The following is a 17911-nucleotide window of genomic DNA, read 5'->3' as shown; positions in this document are numbered from 1 at the left end:
GGCGCCAGCAGCGGGGTTGTAGTGCAAGGCATGGGGAACCAAACTCAGCTCTGCGTGTGGAAGAGGAACCTCTGCCCCACAACGCCGCCGGTCCCATGCCATGCTCAGGACCCCCCCAGGTGCAGCCCCCCAGCAGAAGGGCTCAGCGCCCCCAGAAGGGCAGCCCTCCCTCCTGACCCACTCGCCCATCCCTGCAGCACAACCAACGGGCAGCAGCACAGCACGAGGCCGCCCGTCTCAGAACTGCTCCACTGCTGACCCACAAGGGCACTGCATTCCCCTCCAAAGCTGCAGTGCCGTGCCAACCCCAAAGCCCCAGCCAAGGGCATCTCCCACCCCCGGAGCCCCCCATCACCAAATCCCCCCCCCACACACACACTGAATGGGAAGCATCTGCGCGTCTCCACGGCCCTCTGCCAGGTTCCTGGGGAATGACTCACTCTGGTGATGCTCTCACTCTGGTGATGCTAAATCAGGCCGTTTGGTGCTCAGCACATCCACACCTCGGGCTGCAGGACCCATCCCCCCGCAGCACAGCATGGGGCCATCCCAGTCTCCCCATAGCCAGTGCCCACCCCACAGCAGCACCACGCACCGTAGGTCGGTGGCAAATGGAACCAATTAATGCCGAGGCCTCATCAGCTCTCCTCCAGGATGAGGAGCTCCGGAGGGTCGGGGCGCTGCTCCCACTGCCTTCACTTTGTCCTAGTGCAGGAGAGGTGCAGCCGCAGCCCCACACTGCTCAACCACAGGGGACACAGAGAGCATGGGGACACAGAGAATGTGGGGACACAGCTGTCATCACCCCTGCACTGCCCCAAACGCCACCGAGCTGCTCTGAGAGCAATGAGGAGGCCCCAGATGGGGCTCACTCCCCTCCTCTCCCCCCCACCCAGGGCCCACCCCCACCGACCCGGCAGATGCTCCACATCCACGAGCATCACCAGGGATGCAGCACTGGGATGGGAGCTGCAGCCCCATGCAGGAAAACACGCACAGACCCAGAGGAGCACCAAAGTGCACCAACGGCCATTTCCGAAGCAGCAGAGGGCACAACAAACCCCCCCTCCCGACAGCACTGAGACCCCCCCAGCACTGAGGCTGGAGCCCTGCAGATCCCAATGTTTGCTGCCGGGAAGAGCCCGCGGCAGATCAGAGCGGCACTGCCGCCCTTTGTCCCTTTGGAAGGGCTCTGCACCCCCGGGGCTGGACTTTGTCTCCCCGCTCTTCAGAAGCCGAAGAGGAACAAACCAACGGCTTGGCAGTGGGTTCGGCGGTGCAGAGCGGGGCAGCCCCACCGCTCCTGTGCCGTGGGTCGGGATACGGACCCCCGCAACCCCTCGCCCGGCAGCGGGGCTCCTTATTGCCCCTAAGCACCCGGCGGCACGGCACGCCGTGCCGGCACACGTGGCTTCCTGGGATGGGCGCTGGGAACCCGACGAGGGGCGTTCCCGTGCCGCCCTCCTGCCCCATTCCGAGGCACGGGGCGGAGGAGAGGATGGAGGAACTTCCCCCGAGCGCATCCCCGCTGCTGCAGCCCCGTTTCCAAAGGCAACGGCCGCTTATGCAATGAGCGATGCCCGTCCCTCCGCCCCCACCAACTTCGGAATCTGCGCCCCAACGGAGCGGGGTTGGAGCCGGATCCGGACCCGCAGCGCTCCGTGGGGCCGGAGCCAGCGGCTGCGTCACCCCCGTGCGAATCAATGGCCCCACGGGTGTCAGCGCTGCGGGGGCAGCTGCGAGCCGTGCACCCCCTCCCCACAATGTGGGATGGGATCTGGACACCCGGAGCCCCACGAGGGGAGGGAGGTCCGCAGCCCCCCGGCCCTATTGCCACAACAGGGAGAGCCTCCCCGCCCTCCCCACGGATTGTCCCGACGGGAACGCAACGCAAAGCGCTTCCCCGCGTTCGAACGCAGCCCCGCACAGCGGCTCCGACCGCGCACAGCGGATCGATGCAGACCGGGCCGCGACGTGCGCAGCGTCTGAATACCGCGATGCGGGGCGGCCCCGCAGCGCCGAACGGGGAACGGGGCCTGGATCTGCCCGCACCGCACCGCTGAGGGGGAAAGTTACCGGGAGCGGGGGGGGGCAAAGGGGAGAAAATGGGAACAGAGCCCCCCCCACCCGCAGGAATGGGGCTCCGCGGGTTCCCCCGAGGCGGGGAGCGGCCCCGCAGCGCTTGCTTTGTCACAGCCCCCGGAGGAGCGCCGGGATTGCAGCACCGCTCCGGACCGGGACCGGGTGAGACTGGGACCGGAGCGGCCCCGCTGCGGGCACCCCCCGCACACCGCCCCCCCCCCCCCCCCCCCGCACTGCACCGCAGAGCCCCGCAATGGGAGCGCTGCGCAGCCCCGGGGGAACGCGTCGAACCGAGCCGAACCGCCCCGAGCCCCGCAAAGCCCCGCACTCACCTTCGAGGGCGCGGGCGGCGGGCGCGGCCAGCAGGGCCAGCAGGCACCCGGCCAGGGCCAGCAGCGGCCCCATGCTGGCGGCGCGGCCCGGCCCGGCTCGGCTCGGTTCGGTTCGGCTCGGTACGGTTCCGCTCGACGTTATTCGGCCCGGTTCGGCCCCGCTTCTCACGCCGTTCTGCCCGCGGGTCGGCGCGTCCCGCGCCCGCGCACCGACATCCGCGGAGGGAGGGGGGTTGCGGGAGGGGGCGGGAGGGCGGCGGAGCGGGGGAGGGCCGGGGCGGGGCGGGGGGAGCGGGGCAGCGAGGGGTGGGGGGGCGCTCCGGCCCTGGGCGGCGGCGGCGGCGGCGACGCCGGGGGGCTGCGAGAGGGGGCGGGGGGGGGACTGCGCGCGCCGCCGCCACCGGGGGATGGAGCGCGCGCCGCCGCCGCCCGTTGACGTCACCGGGAGCGCGCGCGCGCGCTGCCGCGGAGAAGTGTGTGCGGGGGGGGGAAAAAGGGGGGCGGGGAGGGGGGGGGGGGGGGGGGGGGCTACGCGGCGGGCGCGCATGCGCGTGAGGGACCCGGATTGCGCCCCCCGGGCGGAGCTGAGGGGATGGCAGGGGAGGGGGCGGTGGGACGTGGTCGGGCGGGATGGGGAGTATGGGGTGGGGTATGGGGGCGTACGGGGGGCTGTGCTATAGGTTGGGGTGTGGGATGAAGGTGGGAGGGGGATGCGATGGGGATGGTACGGTATGGGTATGGGGTGGATATGGGATTGGGACGGGGATGAGATGGCTATGGTATAGGTTTGGGATGGGTATAGGAGGGGAATGGGATGGGGATGGGATGAGAATGGGATGGGTTTGGGATGGGAGTGGTATAGATATAGGATGGGCATGGTGTAGGTATAGGATGGGTATGGGTATGGGATGGCTATGGGGTGGCTATGGTATAGGTATGATATAGGTATGGAATGGTATTGTAGTGGGAATAGTAGGGGAATGGGAGAATAGTGGGATGGGCGCGGTGTGGCTATAGGGTGGGTGTAGGATGGCTATGGTACAGGTGTAGGATGGGTATGGTATGGGTTTGGGTGGGTATGGTACAGCTATCGGATGGGTATGGCATGGATTTGGGATAGGTATAGGGTGGTTATGGGATGGGAGTGAGATGGGTATGGAATAGGAATGGTGTGGGTTTGGGATGAGTGTGGCGTAGGCATGGTGTGGGTATGGGATTGATATGGAATGGGACCCCTCCATCACTTTCTGCATCCCCGCACCCCCCCTCCCCCGACAGCCACGGCTGCAGTGATGATGTCACAGCTCTGACATCGGAGCCAGACCGTGACGTCACTCCCCATCCCGTGACCCTCCGGCCCCCCCCTCCCGATGATGTCAGCAGTCACAATTACGGCATCGTCGGTGGAACGGGGGGAGGGGGAGTTACATGGGGGCACCGCCGCTCCAGATGTTGTCGGGGGGGCGGATGTTCCCGGGGGGGCCGCCGAGATACAGCGGGGGGGGCTCCGGGGCTCCTCGGCTCCGCGGTCCCGGCGGCCCCCCCGGAGTTGGCGGTACCGACGGGGCGGCAGCGGCCCCTGGTGGCTCCGCACGGACCCCGCATCGCCGGGGGTGCGTGAGGGGTGCCGCTTCCCCCCACCTCCCCCGTGCCCACCCCGACCCGCAGCTCGCGGCCCCGCACAACCTGGTGGTTGGAGGGAAGGGGGGGGGTGGGGGGGGAAGCAGCGGGGTCTGCAGCCCCTTTGGGGCCGAACGGCGCTGGAACACCGATGAGGACCCGGGGGTCGCGTGTGCGGCCCACCCGCGGGGTGGCGTTTCTATGGCGGGGCCGTGGGGAACCGTGCCCACCCGCGAGGCGACCCGACGTGCGGTGCGGCGTCCCGCAGCCGCCGGTTCGGCCCCGGGGAGCCGCAGGGCCGCCCCCTCCCCCTCCCCCCGCACTCTCCGCGCGTCTCCTCCCCCTTCCTGGCCTCGGCGCTTTCCGCCGGAGCGGGGCCAACCCCGCAGCCCGGCCGCGCCCGCACCGCCATGCACTGAGGGCCCCGGGCCCGGCCCGGCCCTTCGGAGCGGCCCCCCCCGCAGGTAACGGCGCTGCGGGCCGGGGGTGGGGGGACGCGGGGGGGCGCGGGGCCGCCGCGACCAGAGGGGCTGCGCCCGTAACGGGAGGGAGGGGCGGGTCCGAGCGGGAAGAGCCGAGCGCGGCCCGAACCCCCCCCGGGACGCAGCGGGGTCGGGTCGGGGGGGCTCCGTGCCGCACCCCACGGCCGAGGGAGCCCACAACGGGAGGGGGAGGAAGAGGGAGCGGTAGGGGGCGCCGGCCGGGGCCGGGGCCGAGGCCGGGCGTGCGGGAAGGGGGAAGTGAGCGCCGCAGCCCCGTCCGGTCCGTCCCGTCGGTGCGAGCGGCAGCGTCGGTGCGGGGGCTCCGCTTCTCGGGGGTGGTCGCGAATGGGAGGGGCCGCGGGTGGGCGAGGGGCTCCTTCGGGGAGCGGGGGGGGGGGCACACAGCCCGAGCGCTGCGGGGGAACGGAGGCAGCGGGAGCGGCGCGGGGAGCGCTGCGCGTTGGAGGCGGCTCCGCAGCGGCCGGGGTCCGTCGGGTTCCCGCAGCCCCCGGTGTGGGTGCACGCGGTGCGGACGCTGACGCGGCCCAAAGTCCGTCCGGCGTACGGACGGAGCGCGCCTCCGCGTCCCGAGCCGATGGGAGCGCGGAGGTGCGCGGCCCAGAGCCTGCTGTGCCTCCGGGACCCCCGGCAGTTCCGGGGCGGGGGCCGAGGCCGTGGGCAGGGCTGCGTTCGTGCACGGGAACCGGGGCGAGCCGTCCCGCCGTTCTTTCGCTCCGCACCGGGGGTGAAATCGCTGCTCGGGACAGAAGGCTGCGCTCTGCGGATCCCTCCCCGCCGCATCCCTCCACAGTCCCGCACCCTGGCACCGCAGCGTGGTGACGGCACGGGACGGATTCCGCCTCTCGCCCTCGGGGTTTCCCCGGACGGCAGCGCTCAGCCCTGCCCGCATCCCTGCACTGCGCAGTCCCCGCACCCCGACCCACGCGTCCCATCCCGGCCGCGCGGTGCTGCGGGCGCTGTTCCCCCCACGCAGGGCTACGGCCGCTTTGCGGGGCCGTCCCCCGCGGCCTTCTCAGCCGCTTCTCCGCTTCCTCTCCCGTTGGCCGAGCGAACACCACGTGGCCGTCGGTGCCGCGGCGCTGCAGGAAGCGCGGGGACACGGCGGCTCCGGGATGGCCGCGGTGCGGGAGGAGGAAAACGCGGAGCGACGGGAACTCCCGCGGGGACGGGCAGGAAGAGCAGCACAGCTGCGCCGGAGGAGCTGCGGGGAGGGAGCCAGCGGGGCCGGGCCCGCCTCGAGATGCCCGGGGGCAGGAGGAGGAGCGCAGCATCGCGGCGGATCGGAGCGGATCCGGCGTGCCCCGATGGCGTCCCGGCAGCCAGCAGCTGCTTCCCCCCGCTCAGCAGAAAGACGGGTTTTAATGGGGAGAAGGGAACGGCGTCCCGGTTCGGCGGCGCGGGATGCAGCGGCTGTGCCGGCCCGGAGCGCTGCGTTTCTCCACCCGTGACCATCACAAAGGCGCAGCCCGCTGTGGGGCCGAGCGGCCGTGGGGTGCGTTCCTCCGGTGCAGGCCCCCGCCCCCCCGGGCTGAGCGGGGAGGTGGGCTCCGCTCTGCAGGTAGAAGTGACTGCATGGCTGGAAGTTCCGCGCGGGGTTCCTCCCGCGGACGGTGTGCGGTCCCCGGCACCAGGGGGCTCCCTCTTGCCCCCCACCTCCTGCGATGTGATGTTGTCCCGGGGATGCTCTGTCCCCTCCCCTCTGCTCTGGGTTCCTCCATGCGCCTCGGCTCTGCTATGGGGTGAGAGCTGTACGGTGGCCGTGGGGTCCTCCTCTGCCGGCCCCACACCTCGCAGGGCTCTCCGTGGGGTCGGCGGTCGGCGGGCGCGGGGGTGCGCCCCGGATGTACTCTCCTTGGGGGTGTATGGGGAGCAGTTCGGCCCCCCATCCTAGAGGGCCGGGGTTGGGGTTCCCAAAACCACCCCTCAGAGCCTTCTCCAATCCTGCCCCCGTGACTTTGCCGTCCCTCCTGCACCGCCCACCCCCCCGGCACATCCCCGTGCCATCACCCTTTGTGGGAGGCGCCGGGATCCCTCGGAACTGGGGGAAACTGAGGCACAGCCGTGGGCGTCGCCCCGGGACGGCGCTTCCTGCTCCTCCTCCGGGCAGCGGGTTCAGGCAGCCCGATCCCATGGGATGGACGCAGCGCGAAGCCCTCTGCGCCCCCTCCCCGCAGGTGACGCTTCCCACCATGTCCCTCTGGAGCATCGTCTCCCAGATGGCGCCGGAGGAGTTCGGCGGAATCTTCGCGGAGTTCCCCCGCAGTCTGCGCTGCGTCCTGGGCGAGTGGCTGGAGAACCAGCCCTGGTGAGCGCCTCGCGGCGCGGGGTGGGGGCTGAGCCCAGCGGGGGGGGGGGTTCCAGCCCGGGGCTGAACGAGTGGTGGGGCGGGGGGGGGTCCGTCACAGCCCGAGTGCACGGAAGGAGGGGGGCGGAGGCAGAGGCGTGGGGTTGGTGCTCAGATGGAAGTGGGTGCGCTGGGTGGGACTGGGGGTTCCAGGTCGGGGTGGGGGGAGCTCTGTGTGTGAGCAGGGGGTGCGGCTGCCCAGGGAGGCGGTCACGGCCGGGCAGCAGTGGGGTGCACACATGGGAAGGCTTCTGGGAAGGGGTGTCCTCCCGGTGCGCCGTGTGACCCCACTCGGAGCGCTTTGCCTCCTCCCCCCACTGTAATGCAGTGAATTCCCGGCATTGCAGTGGCAGAATTGCCTCATCCCCTTCATCCCCGCGGAGCTGTGGGGCTTGCTCTGTGCCCACCTGGCCCCTCTGCCCCACAGGGAGTTCATCCACGGCCCCGACACCTTCTGCACCAGTGTGGCACAGGGGCTGGTCTCAGCGATGCTGGAGAGGCTGCGCAGTGCCGGCGGTGACGGACAGCAGTGCCACATTCTGCAGCAAATCAGCAGCATTGAGGTTCGGGGCTCCTCTGTGTGTCCCCCCCATCCCACAGACCCCACAGCCACCTCCCTGCAGCCCCACAGGTTCCCCCACGCCAACAAGCTGGCCACCCCACACCACATTCCCCATTTTCTGTTGGGCTCTGGGTCTCCCCTTCCTCCCTTTGTGTGCGCAGCGCTTCTCCGCGTTCTCCTCCTGATGGCTGAGTTCTGTGCGTTGCTCTCTGTCTCTTCTTCCTCTGACTGCAGATCAGCCCCTGCTCTGCTGCTGCGAAGCTCTGTGTGCGGGGGCTGCTCGGTGCTCCCCCCACCCCGCAACCCTGGCTCAGCTCAGGCTGAAAGCTCCTCCTTTTGGTAACACTTTCTATGTACGTTTGGGATGGGGTCAGCTTTCCTTGCAGCTGCTGGGGAGCGGGCAGCCTTGGGGTGCTGCTGCTTGCTTTTGGAAACGTGCGGATGTCGCAGCCTTCCCCTTCACTCAGAGCCCTCGCCTCCTGGGGACCAACCCCAGGATTTCCTCCCCTAAATCCACGGGCAGTGGGGCTGGGATGGGTCCTGCGCTGTGGGGATGTGGGATTGGGGTCCCAGCCCACACCAAACACAGCTGATGTGGGATTGCACGAGGGCAGGAGGAGCGGAGCCAACAGGGAAATTCCTGCCCAGGTTCGGTGGAAGGCGCTGATTCATTGGGACGGGGGTGGATGGGAAGGGCCTCCCACAGTGCAGCGCTGACACCTCTGGGGCAGACGTTGCAGAAATGGGGCGGTGGGATTCGGGGTCAGTTTGGCTGCAATTGGAAGCTACTTCACATTTTCTGAGCACGGTTTATAGGGTTTGAAGGCTCTGTCGGCCCACGTCAGGTCACAGCCCCTCCAAGCCCGGCTCAGTGCTGGGGACACAGGGATGGGGTTCTCCCAGTGCCCCTATCCCACCCCTCACCTCCCACTCCCGCAGGGCGCATACCGGCACGACCCGATGCGCTTGGTGGCCGTCCTGAGGGCCATCCTGGAAGGCGAGAAGGCCGCCGTGCTGCGGAGGGTGCGTGCTTCCCCCACCCCTATCTGCCCCACTCGGGGGGTCCCGCTCACCGTGTGTCCCATCCCAGGACCACCACCTGCCCCTCAGCTTCCACCGGCGCCAGGAGGAGCTCAAATTCAGTCTGGGGCTGCGGCGGCTGCAGCATCGCGTGCGGGAGGTGCAGGCAGTGCGGGAGCACGGGGCAGCGCTGGGGGACGGCCCTGCAGGTGAGGGGTCGGGGCGGGGAGTCGGGGCCGAAGGGCTGCACACGGTGCTGATGGCCCACCCTGCATTCCTCCACAGCCTCGAACGCACGGGACCCGCAGCTGAAATCGGAAGGGAAAGCACCGGAGAGTGTAGGTGGGGCGGTGGGGTTGGTGTGTGGGGCTCGGTGGGCTCGGTGCCATGCGGACCCCGTGCTGTGCCCCCCCTCCCCCAGGAGCTGCCCGCGCTCCTCCTGGAGGCCACCAAGGAGCTGGAGGCCGTCAGGCAGCAGGTGCTGAAGCGCATCCAGATCTGGAAGCGGCAGCAGCAGCTGGCAGGGAACGGTGCGCCCTTCGAGGAGAACCTCACGCCGCTGCAGAAACGGTGGGGGGGCATCGAGGGACCCACAGGACCCCCAAGCCGTGGGGACCTGGCCGTCCCGAGGGGCTCCGGGGCTCAGGGCATCCATTCCCCGTGGTTTCTTGCAGGTGTGAAGGTTTGGTGGAGGTTCACTTCCAGCTGCATCAACAGGTGATGGCGGCGGGCGCAGAGCTGGGGGCAGAGCTGCTGTCCCAACTGCTGGAGAGGCTCAACGAGGTCCTGTCCAGCCTGGTTCGGAGGTAACGTGTGGAGATGGGGCTGCAGGGGGTTGGGGCAGGGCTCGGGGGGCGGGGGGGCGGCGGGGGCTGGAGCAGAGCTTGGTGCCCCCTCAGCTCCTTCCTGGTGGAGAAGCAGCCCCCCCAGGTGCTGAAGACGCAGACCAAGTTCCAGGCGAGCGTCCGCTTCCTGCTGGGCCCACAGCTGCTGCAGGCATCCCCCAAACCCTGCATGGTGCGTGCCGATATGGTGACGGAGAAGCAGGCACGGGAGTTGGCACACAGTGCTTACAGCAGCACCCTGAGGTGAGCAGGGCGCCCGGCGTGGGGCTGTGACCCCCCAGCACCACCCCAACAGCCCCTCACCCTCCTCCCAGTGAGAGCACCGGGGAGATCGTGCACAACGTGGTGGCCTTGGAGACCAACCCGGGCAGCGGGACCTGCAGCGCCAACTTCAAGAACGTGGTGAGGGGCAACGCCGGGGGCTTCTGGGTTACGGGGGGGTCCTGGGGGAAGCTGGACCGCTCAGTGCCCACCTCCTCCCTCAGATGCTGAAGAAGATAAAGCGCTGCGAACGGAAGGGCTCCGAATCGGTGACGGAAGAGAAATGCGCCGTTCTGTTCAGCTGCACCGCGGGGCTGAGCCCCAGTGGGACCACCGTGAGGCTGCAGGTGGGCGATGCTAGAGGAGGGGGGTTGGGGGGCTGCAAGCTGTGGGGCTGAAGCTGAGCACTGCCCCCCGACAGGTCCTGTCCCTCCCCATCGTGGTCATCGTCCACGGGAACCAGGACAACAATGCCAAGGCGACGGTGCTGTGGGATAATGCCTTCTCTGAGATCGTGAGCACAGCGGGCTGGGCTGCGGGGGGCAGGGGGCGTTACAGGATGAGATGCACCGATGCTGATTGACCCCCCCAGGAGAGGGTGCCCTTCGTGGTGGCCGAGCGCGTCCCCTGGGAGAAGATGTGCGAGACGCTGAACCTGAAGTTCATGGCGGAGGTGCAGACCACCAAAGGGCTCTTGAAGGAGCATTACTTCTTCCTGGCCCAGAAAATCTTCAACGACCACAGCGCCGCTCCGGAGGACTTCCAGAGCCGCAGCGTCTCCTGGGCGCAGTTCAATAAGGTCCGGGTTGGGGGGCTGTGCTGTGGGGGGGAGAGCTGGGGGGTTAGTGTGGCCCTGGGACCCTCACAGCCCTCCTGTGTCCCAGGAGATCCTGCCTGGACGGGGCTTCACCTTCTGGCAGTGGTTCGATGGAGTCCTGGACCTCACCAAGCGGTGCCTCAAGAGCTACTGGTCAGACCGGTGGGTGCTGGGATGGAGCATGGGGGCTGGGGGGGGGGCACGTGTCTGTCCGTCCATCCCTCAGTGCCATCGGTCTGTCCCCTTAGGCTGATCATTGGCTTCATCAGCAAGCAGTACGTGTGCAAGCTGCTGAGCACGGAGCCCGACGGAACGTTCCTGCTGCGCTTCAGCGATTCCGAGATCGGGGGGGTCACCATCGCTCACGTCATCCGTGGCAAGGACGGTGAGCTGGGACGGGCTGCCCCACGTTGGATGTGGGGCAGAGATGCAGTTTTGTGCCCCGCGCCCCCCCCATAGGTTCCAGCCAGGTGGAGAACATTCAGCCTTTCTCTGCTAAGGACCTTTCCATCCGCTCCCTGGGGGACCGCATCCGTGATCTGAGGCAGCTGCGCAACCTCTACCCCAGCACCCCCAAGGATCAGGCGTTCGGATGCCACTACAACAGTGAGCCATGGGGGGTCGGGGGGCTGGGGGGGTCCCACGGCGTCTGGGCAGCACGCTGGCGGCACTCAGGGTGCTCTCCTTTCCCACAGAGGAGCAGACAGGGAAGGACGGACGGGGGCTACGTCTCCACCGCCATCAAAATGACAGTGGAAAGCGAGAGGTGGGCACGGGGAAGGGGGGGGGGTGGCAGCCGTGGCACGGGGGTGGGCGAAAAAATAACCTGGGTGGCTCTGAGAGAATCCCTTCCCCCCCCCCACGGTCGTCTCCATCTGCGCTTCTGTAGGGACCAACCGCCCCAGAGCACTGCGGGGGGGGGGTCCCGAGGCTGCCCAGCCCCCCCTGTTCGCCCTCCCCATGCTACAGCCCGAGCTGCAGCCCGAGAACCTGCTGAGCTCCATCTGGTGAGTGCTCCGCAGTGGGGGGGGTGCTGCAGAAACCCCCTCCGGCTCACCCCAGCCACCCCCCATGTGCCCTTGCAGCCCCCCCCGCCCCATTCTGTCCCCAGCCCATGGGCAGTTACCCCCCAGGTGAGAGCAGCATCAGCACAATGGTCACCGAAGGCCTCCGCTCCTCCTTCCCCCAGGTAAGAGCAGTGCTGGGGTGGGGAGGGGCGGGGGGGGAGGGTGGGAACACCCCCGTGGGAACACGCCCCACCTCATCACACTCTGCTTCCCCCACAGCCCAGGGCCAGTGCTCTCCTCACCCCCTCTGGTGATGGACCCTGCCATGCCCCGCTGCCAGGACCCTTTCCGGAACCCCATGTAAGAAGTGGGGAGGGGGACCCTGCCACCCCCACCCCAGTGCTCCCTGCAGGGAGATGCACCTCCAGCCCCGAATCAATCCCTGTAGCACAGGCTGGCAGGGAGATGCCCCATGCCAACCCCCAGCCCCTCTCCCCCCTTTTTGCCCCGCTAGGAGCTTTCTACCCAACCAGTTTCTGCCTGGGGAAGGTCCCCCCCGGGTGGAGGGTCCCCACCAGCTGATACCCGGGGGTCCCTCCCCTGAACCCCAAGATGAGGAGATGCCAGAGCTCGGCCCCTTCGAAGCCATCAACACAGCACTGCAGAGCTCCCCGAGGTGGTAAGTGCTTGGGGGGAGAGGGGGAGAGCACAGTGTGGGGGAGGGGTCAGCTCCAGTGACCCCTTGCCCATCACCCCCCCCCTCAGGCTGCCGCCCCAGCACAGAGCTGCCCCCTGCCTCTGAGTTTGATCAGTTCCTGCAGGAAATGTCTCTGGAGGACCCCACGTTGTGCCCCCACTTCACGCCCTCCCCCGCAACGCAGTGCATACCCCAACCCCACTGCATCCTACTGGGGGCTGGGGGAGTCCCGTTGGGATGACAGCGTCCGCCCGGGGCACGTGTGAGGGGTGGGGAGGGGGGGGGCATCGTGCTGTGCCCCCCCACACACTGCCCCATTGAGTTGCATGGACTTGGCACAAATTGCGCAGGGGAGGGGGGGGATTGGGGCAGGGGGACGACAGCATTTGGATACCATTCTGTTCCCCCCTCTCCCCCCCCACCCGTGCACACGCTGCACTTGAAGCACAGAGCTACAGCCCCAGGTGCTGGGGGGGGGTTGGGGGCAGGGGGGTGCAGGCAAGGGGTTCCCATCCCCCATGGGGGCCCATTGCCTCACACAACGACCCCCACCCACATCACCACCCCAACCCACACTGTGGGCTCAGCCTCTGCGGGGGCTGCGGTGACTCATTCTTGAGCGGGAGGGGGGGGCTGTGCCAGCATAGTGCTCAGCCCCCCACCTCCTTGGGGGGAAGGGGGGGGGCAGGAGGGCAACAGAACCCCCTTCCCCTCCCCCCATAGGGCCACGAAGCCTCACACCCCCAGGGCTGGCGCTTGCTTTGGGATCTCTTAGCTGTGTCCCCCCCCCCCCCCCTCACCTCAGAGCAGGGTAAGGACTGGGGGGGGGGGGGGAGATGGAGGGAAGAGGGGGGGCAGGACTATAAGCCGTAAAATAAAATTTTATTCCAAAATAACAAAATAAATAATCTACTGTACACGTTACAAAGGAATTGTCGCTAATGCTCTAAAAAAGACACCACACGGTCCTACGGGGGGGACCCCGGGGGGGGGGAGGGGACGGGAGGCGCAGCACCCCAGCACCCGTCTAACACCTGCAGTGTGCTGGGGGGGGGGGGGGTACCAGCGTGACCCCTCCCCATCGCATGGACCCAGAGCGGGCTGTGCATGGGGGGGGCACCGAGCGGGGTTCGCTGTGGGGTTTTGTACAGTGGGGTGAGTGCATGCGGGGGGGGGGGGGGGGCGACAGCACGTGCGTGCGCTGCGGGGGCTGCGAAGCAGCACCAGTCCGAGTGTGGGCGGCTGCACGAGGCGATGAATGGCCTTGGGGGGGTGGGGGGGGCTCTGCACATCGAGCTTCAGTCCCGGGGGGGGGGGGGGGGGTCCCGTGCTCAAAACACGGATGGAGGGGGAGAATATTGCTGCTGCGGGATGGGGGGGGTGCCCGCTGCGGCTGAGGTAACCGTGCGGGGGGGGGTGGGACGTGGGGGGGGGCGCAGTGGTGGAGCCCCCCCACCCGGCACCCATTGCCCCACTGCTGCTGGCCCCCCGGCTCTCCGCCCGTTATTGCTTCGTTAGTCGTGGCGGGGGGGGGGAGAGGGGAAAAGGTGAGGGGCGCGGGGCTTCACTGCCGGCTGTTTTCCTGCTCCACCTTGATGGTGCCGCGCGGAGGGTCTGGGGGGGCCGGGGGGCCGCGCTCCGCCAATCCGTCCTCGAACTCTGCGGGGAGAGAGGGGTCAGAGCCCCAGTGAGTGCCGGGGGGAGGCAGTGCCAGCAGCCCCCGCGGGCTCCATGAGGGGCTCACAAGGGACGGGGGGGGGGGGAACAGGATGGGGCACACCCGGAGATCCCCTATGGCTGGGGCTCACCCGGAGGGGGGCTCACTCGGGGGGCTTCCCTGGAGCTGGGATGGGGGGGGCTCACCTGGGGGTTTCCCAGGCAGGCAGGGGCTGAGCCGCCCCACGCGTTCGTGGGAGACCAATCGCGCCAAGCGCAGCCCCTCATCCATGAGCGTCTGCTGCAGAACGTGCCGGCTCCAAAGCCCGTGCGGGGGGAGCGCGAGGGGCGCATCGGGGGCAGCGCCGGGCGGGGGGGTCAGCCGGGGACAGAGCCCCGCCGCTGCGAAGAGAGGGAAAGGGTCACCCGGGGGGCTCGGGGAGGGAGGGCCGCCATCTGCCCCGCACTGCCCCCCACTCACCCTGCGCGTGGCCGTCCACGCTCTCTCCGGCCGCTCCCCCCGCATCCTCCTCGTTGCCGACTCGGTATGGGGGTGCGTGGAGGTCCGATCCCAGCGGGGGGGGCTCGGGGCGGCTCTGCTCCCCCACCTGCACGGAGCACACGGGTGAGCGCCGGGCCCCCCACCCCCCCGCACGCAGCCCCGAGCGCACCGAGCCGTCACACCTACGTGTGGGCGACCGCTGCCCACGCTCACAGCTGTGCGTGCACGCACACGCGTGGGCCCCCCCGGAGCACGCATCCCCCCTCCCCCTCCGCATACAGCCCCGCACCCACCTCCTGTTTGAGCCGCTTGGGCGCGCTGGCCCCGCCGTCCTCGGGCTGCGCCCTGTGCGGGTGGGAGCACAAAGGGCTGCGTCAGTGCGGGGGCAGCACCGCACGGTTCCCCCCTACGCTGCGGGGCGGTGCTGTGGGGCGCAGCGGGTTCTGGCACAGATGGAATCAAAGCGGGGGGGGCAGAGGGAGCAGAGCAGCGCCGGCAGAGCTTTCGGGGGGGTGAGGGGGAAGGGAGCTCGGGACTGGGGAGGTCGGGATGGGAGAACTCAGGACGGGAGGCTCCCCCTCGACCTCAAACAGCATCCCCTATGCCGTGCCTCCCTCCCTTCCCCCCCGCAAACCCGCACTCTGAGGCACCAAACTGCCTCAGAAAGGGGAACTCGCGGCCCCCACCCCCGCCCGGAATTGCCGGCGATGGAGGTGGTGCGGCTCCCATGGGGGGAACCCCACGTGTGGACTGCGGGGGAGGGGGGAGAAGGAGGGGATGCTGGGGGACTCCGGCGCTCACCTGGACGCCTTGAGCGAGGACAGGTAGGTGCTCTCCCTCGCGACCTGTCGCGACAGCGAGAAGAGCTCAACGCGCCGCAGCAGCAGCGAATTGTCCCGCAGGCAAAACTGCGCGGCCGCCTCGTTGATGATGAGCTGCGGGCACAGAGCCGTGAGCGGCACCGGCGAGGGGCACAGCGAGCCCCCAGCCCGGCACGTCCCCCCCATCCCCTGGGGGGCACCCCCACCCCGACCCCCACCTCGTGCAGCGTCAGCTGTTTGCCCTCCCGGCGCCGCGCATCACCGCGGCCGTAGATCGCGCTGTGCCGCCGGATCTCCTCTTCCTTCTGCCGGTCGCCGTCTTCCAGCTGGAAGATGTGCCCGACGGCTTTGGCCAACTTCTTATTGAGCTTCAGCAGAGCCCGCAGCTCCGCGTCCCCCCCCCGGGGGCAGCTCTGGAGCAGCCGCTCGACGCTCTCCGCCACCGTCCGCACCAACTCCGGCTCCAACACGTCTCCGCTCGACGGCTGCTCAGCGCCCCCGGGGGAGAAGGGGGGAGCACCCGGCTCCTCATCCCCACCGCCCTCCGATTCGGGGGTGCTCCTACCCGGCCACGGAGGCGCCCCCGACGGCGACAGCTTCTCTGGGGGTTCTGTGGGGCTGCGAGCGGGGGGCGTCCCCGCGCTTCCCCCCCCTTTCCCCGCAGCCTCGCCGGGGCTGGCGTGCCCGTTGCTGAGCGATTTGCGCCCGCTCCCGTCGGACAGCTTGAAGAGAGGGATGCTGCTGACGGGCACGGCCGGCACCGGCTGGCTGAAGAGCCCCGGGTTGGACGCCCACTCTCGCAGTGCCTTCTGCAGGCGGCGGACGTGCAGCGGTTTGGTGGCCATGCCCACCAGCGCCATGATCTCCAGGAACTCCTCCTCGCCCGCCTCGCACAGCTGCTGCACGTCGTCCCCTCCTTGCTGGATGAAGGTCTCGTAGTAGCCCAGCAGGTTGGCACGCTGCAGCACCCGGTACAGCTGCAGCTCCCCCAGCGTGCGAGGCACAGCCATGGCGCGCCTGTGGGCCAGACAGACGGCGTGACGGACGGACACCCCCACAACCCCCGGAACTGAGCTGCACCCCCCCACACCTTTCGGCCCGGGGGCACCCGGGGCTCCATTGAGCATCCAGAGCCACACGTGAACTCAGGCCGCACCCACAGCTGCCGCGACCCTAACGCAGACACGAGTGGGGCCCCACTGGGGAGAGCTGGGAACCCCCCCGCCCCCATCTCACACCCCACGGCCCCACCCGTGCCCCCAGCCCATGGGGCACCGCTTAGGGCAGAACACACCCAGGGCTGCCCCAGTCGTTCCCAACCCCACGGGGACAGCAATGTCCCAGCAAGCCCAGCCCCCCCCCCTCCCCCCCCCTTTGGCCTGGAGAAGCACAGAGGGCTCTGCGGACCCCACCGGGCACTCGGGCCCACGCTGGACCCCGGGGCCAGGCTGGACCCCACACCCACATCTTCCCTGATCCCAACACGGACACGAGTGTGGCCCCACGGCGGAGCTGTGAACCCCCCCACCATTCACACACCACGGACCCACCCGTGCCCCCAACCCACGTGGAGCAAAACACACCCAAGGCTGCCTCGACCCTCCCCCAACCCCACGGTTACAGCGATGTCACGGCGCACCCCCCCGACCCCCCGCCGCCCCCCGCTCTGCTCCCCCCGCTCGCTCACCGCGGGCTGCAGCCCCGTCCGGCCGCTACACGCGCCCCGTGGGCATGGACGGAGAGTTCCGGGGGGCTCGGGAATCCCGGGGGGCGTTCGGGGGTCCCGCGGCCGCGCCGTGCGCGTTCGCTCCGCCGCGCCGCGCCGCTCTGCGCGCCGCCCACACGGGCGGTACCGAGAAATAGCAGCGGCCCCGGCTGCGGCGCGGCGTGGGAGGCTCCGGAGGCGGATCCCGCGGCTGCCGCCCCCGCTGAGCGCGGCGTGGGAGGCGGCAGCGGGGAGGGGGGAGCCGTAGGACCGCCTCATCCCCCCAACCGAACCGGGACGGGAGGGAACGGGTGCACTCAAGGCGTGCGGCGGCACCGGGGGTCCCGTCGGGCAGTGCGCGGAAACCGACGGAGAGCAGCGGGGAAGCGGGGTTGGAGCCCCGGGCGGGCGCCGCTCGGGGCAACCGGAGCCTGCGGGGAGGACGCCCGCATCTCAGAGAGCACGACTGTTACCAGGGGTGTCGGTGCTACACCCCCCCCTGCAGCCCCATGCCGTTTTCCGGCTGTAGGACCGCCGCGGGGTCCGAGCACCACCGCTCAGCCTCCCGCGGCGGGGGGAGGAAGGAGGGGAGGCTTCAGAGCGAGCAGCTCTGCGGCAGAGCGGGTCGAGTCCGGTCCGGTGGAAGCAGAGGAATCTTTCAGCCCCCCCCTCCCCCCAGCACCCCGCGGGCATCGCCCCAACCCCCCCAGCTCTCCCGCCAAGCTTCAGCCCGGCTCTATTTATACCGCGCCGGCGCCACCGCCCCCGCGCCCTCTGCCCCGCGGGGGGGGGGGGCCACGACAGCCCAGCGCCGCGTTCCGGGGCCGTCGGGGGGCAGTGAGGATCCCGCCCCGCTCCATCCCCGTAGCGCAGCTCCGTTCCGCACCCCCCCCAGCCCACAGACCCTCCACGGCCGAGCTGTCCCAACTCCCCCCCCGCCCCCCTCCCCGGTCCGGCCGTTCCCAGGCTGCCCCCGGCTGACGCACATCCTCCGCCCACGGCCCCGCCGCTTCCCGGCTCCGCCGCCCACGACTCGGGGGGGGGCCGCCCGAGCCCGATCCGCCCACGGAGCCGAGCGCCGGAGGGAAGGGGGAGACTGCGGAGCACGGCCGGTGCTGCCCCCCGCCCCTCCTGAGC

General features: G+C 69.8%; 3 protein-coding genes across 3 annotated transcripts in view; 1 reads left to right on the top strand and 2 right to left on the bottom strand.

Moving 5' to 3' along the window:
• Window positions 1-2487, bottom strand: part of LRP1 (LDL receptor related protein 1) — a gene marked incomplete at both ends in the record, with an annotated part of 56899 nt that extends 54412 nt beyond the window's left edge. The window contains one exon of the mRNA XM_079547714.1: window positions 2415-2487. Within this exon, the coding sequence (XP_079403840.1) occupies window positions 2415-2487 (73 nt within the window). The remainder of the gene's footprint in view (window positions 1-2414) is intronic.
• Window positions 2488-6348: 3861 nt separating this feature from the next.
• On the top strand, window positions 6349-12356 carry STAT6 (signal transducer and activator of transcription 6; the record flags this gene model as incomplete). The annotated part of the gene is given in 25 exon segments (XM_079547741.1): window positions 6349-6842; window positions 7309-7444; window positions 8383-8466; window positions 8534-8672; window positions 8749-8801; window positions 8885-9033; window positions 9138-9269; window positions 9363-9551; window positions 9623-9710; window positions 9794-9916; window positions 9991-10083; window positions 10162-10368; window positions 10454-10548; window positions 10635-10771; window positions 10846-10992; window positions 11082-11107; window positions 11109-11152; window positions 11276-11300; window positions 11302-11393; window positions 11449-11592; window positions 11673-11753; window positions 11908-12072; window positions 12159-12165; window positions 12167-12256; window positions 12258-12356. Coding segments are annotated over 25 exon segments (3009 nt in total). The 5' UTR covers window positions 6349-6378.
• Window positions 12357-13654: 1298 nt separating this feature from the next.
• NAB2 (NGFI-A binding protein 2) lies at window positions 13655-16995 on the bottom strand (the record flags this gene model as incomplete). Its single annotated transcript, XM_079547816.1, has 7 exons — window positions 16757-16995; window positions 15288-16086; window positions 15050-15183; window positions 14542-14593; window positions 14228-14354; window positions 13915-14148; window positions 13655-13749 (listed from the first exon to the last, which is right to left on the bottom strand). The coding sequence occupies exons 2-7, from the start codon at window positions 16077-16079 to the stop codon at window positions 13655-13657; spliced, it is 1434 nt and encodes a 477-aa protein (XP_079403942.1). The 5' UTR covers window positions 16080-16086; window positions 16757-16995.
• Between the last annotated feature and the right edge of the window lie 916 nt (window positions 16996-17911).

Source organism: Tetrao urogallus (assembly GCF_951394365.1).
Source record: "Tetrao urogallus genome assembly, chromosome: 31".
Taxonomy (NCBI): domain Eukaryota; kingdom Metazoa; phylum Chordata; class Aves; order Galliformes; family Phasianidae; genus Tetrao; species Tetrao urogallus.
This window is presented reverse-complemented; position numbering and strand designations above follow the sequence as displayed.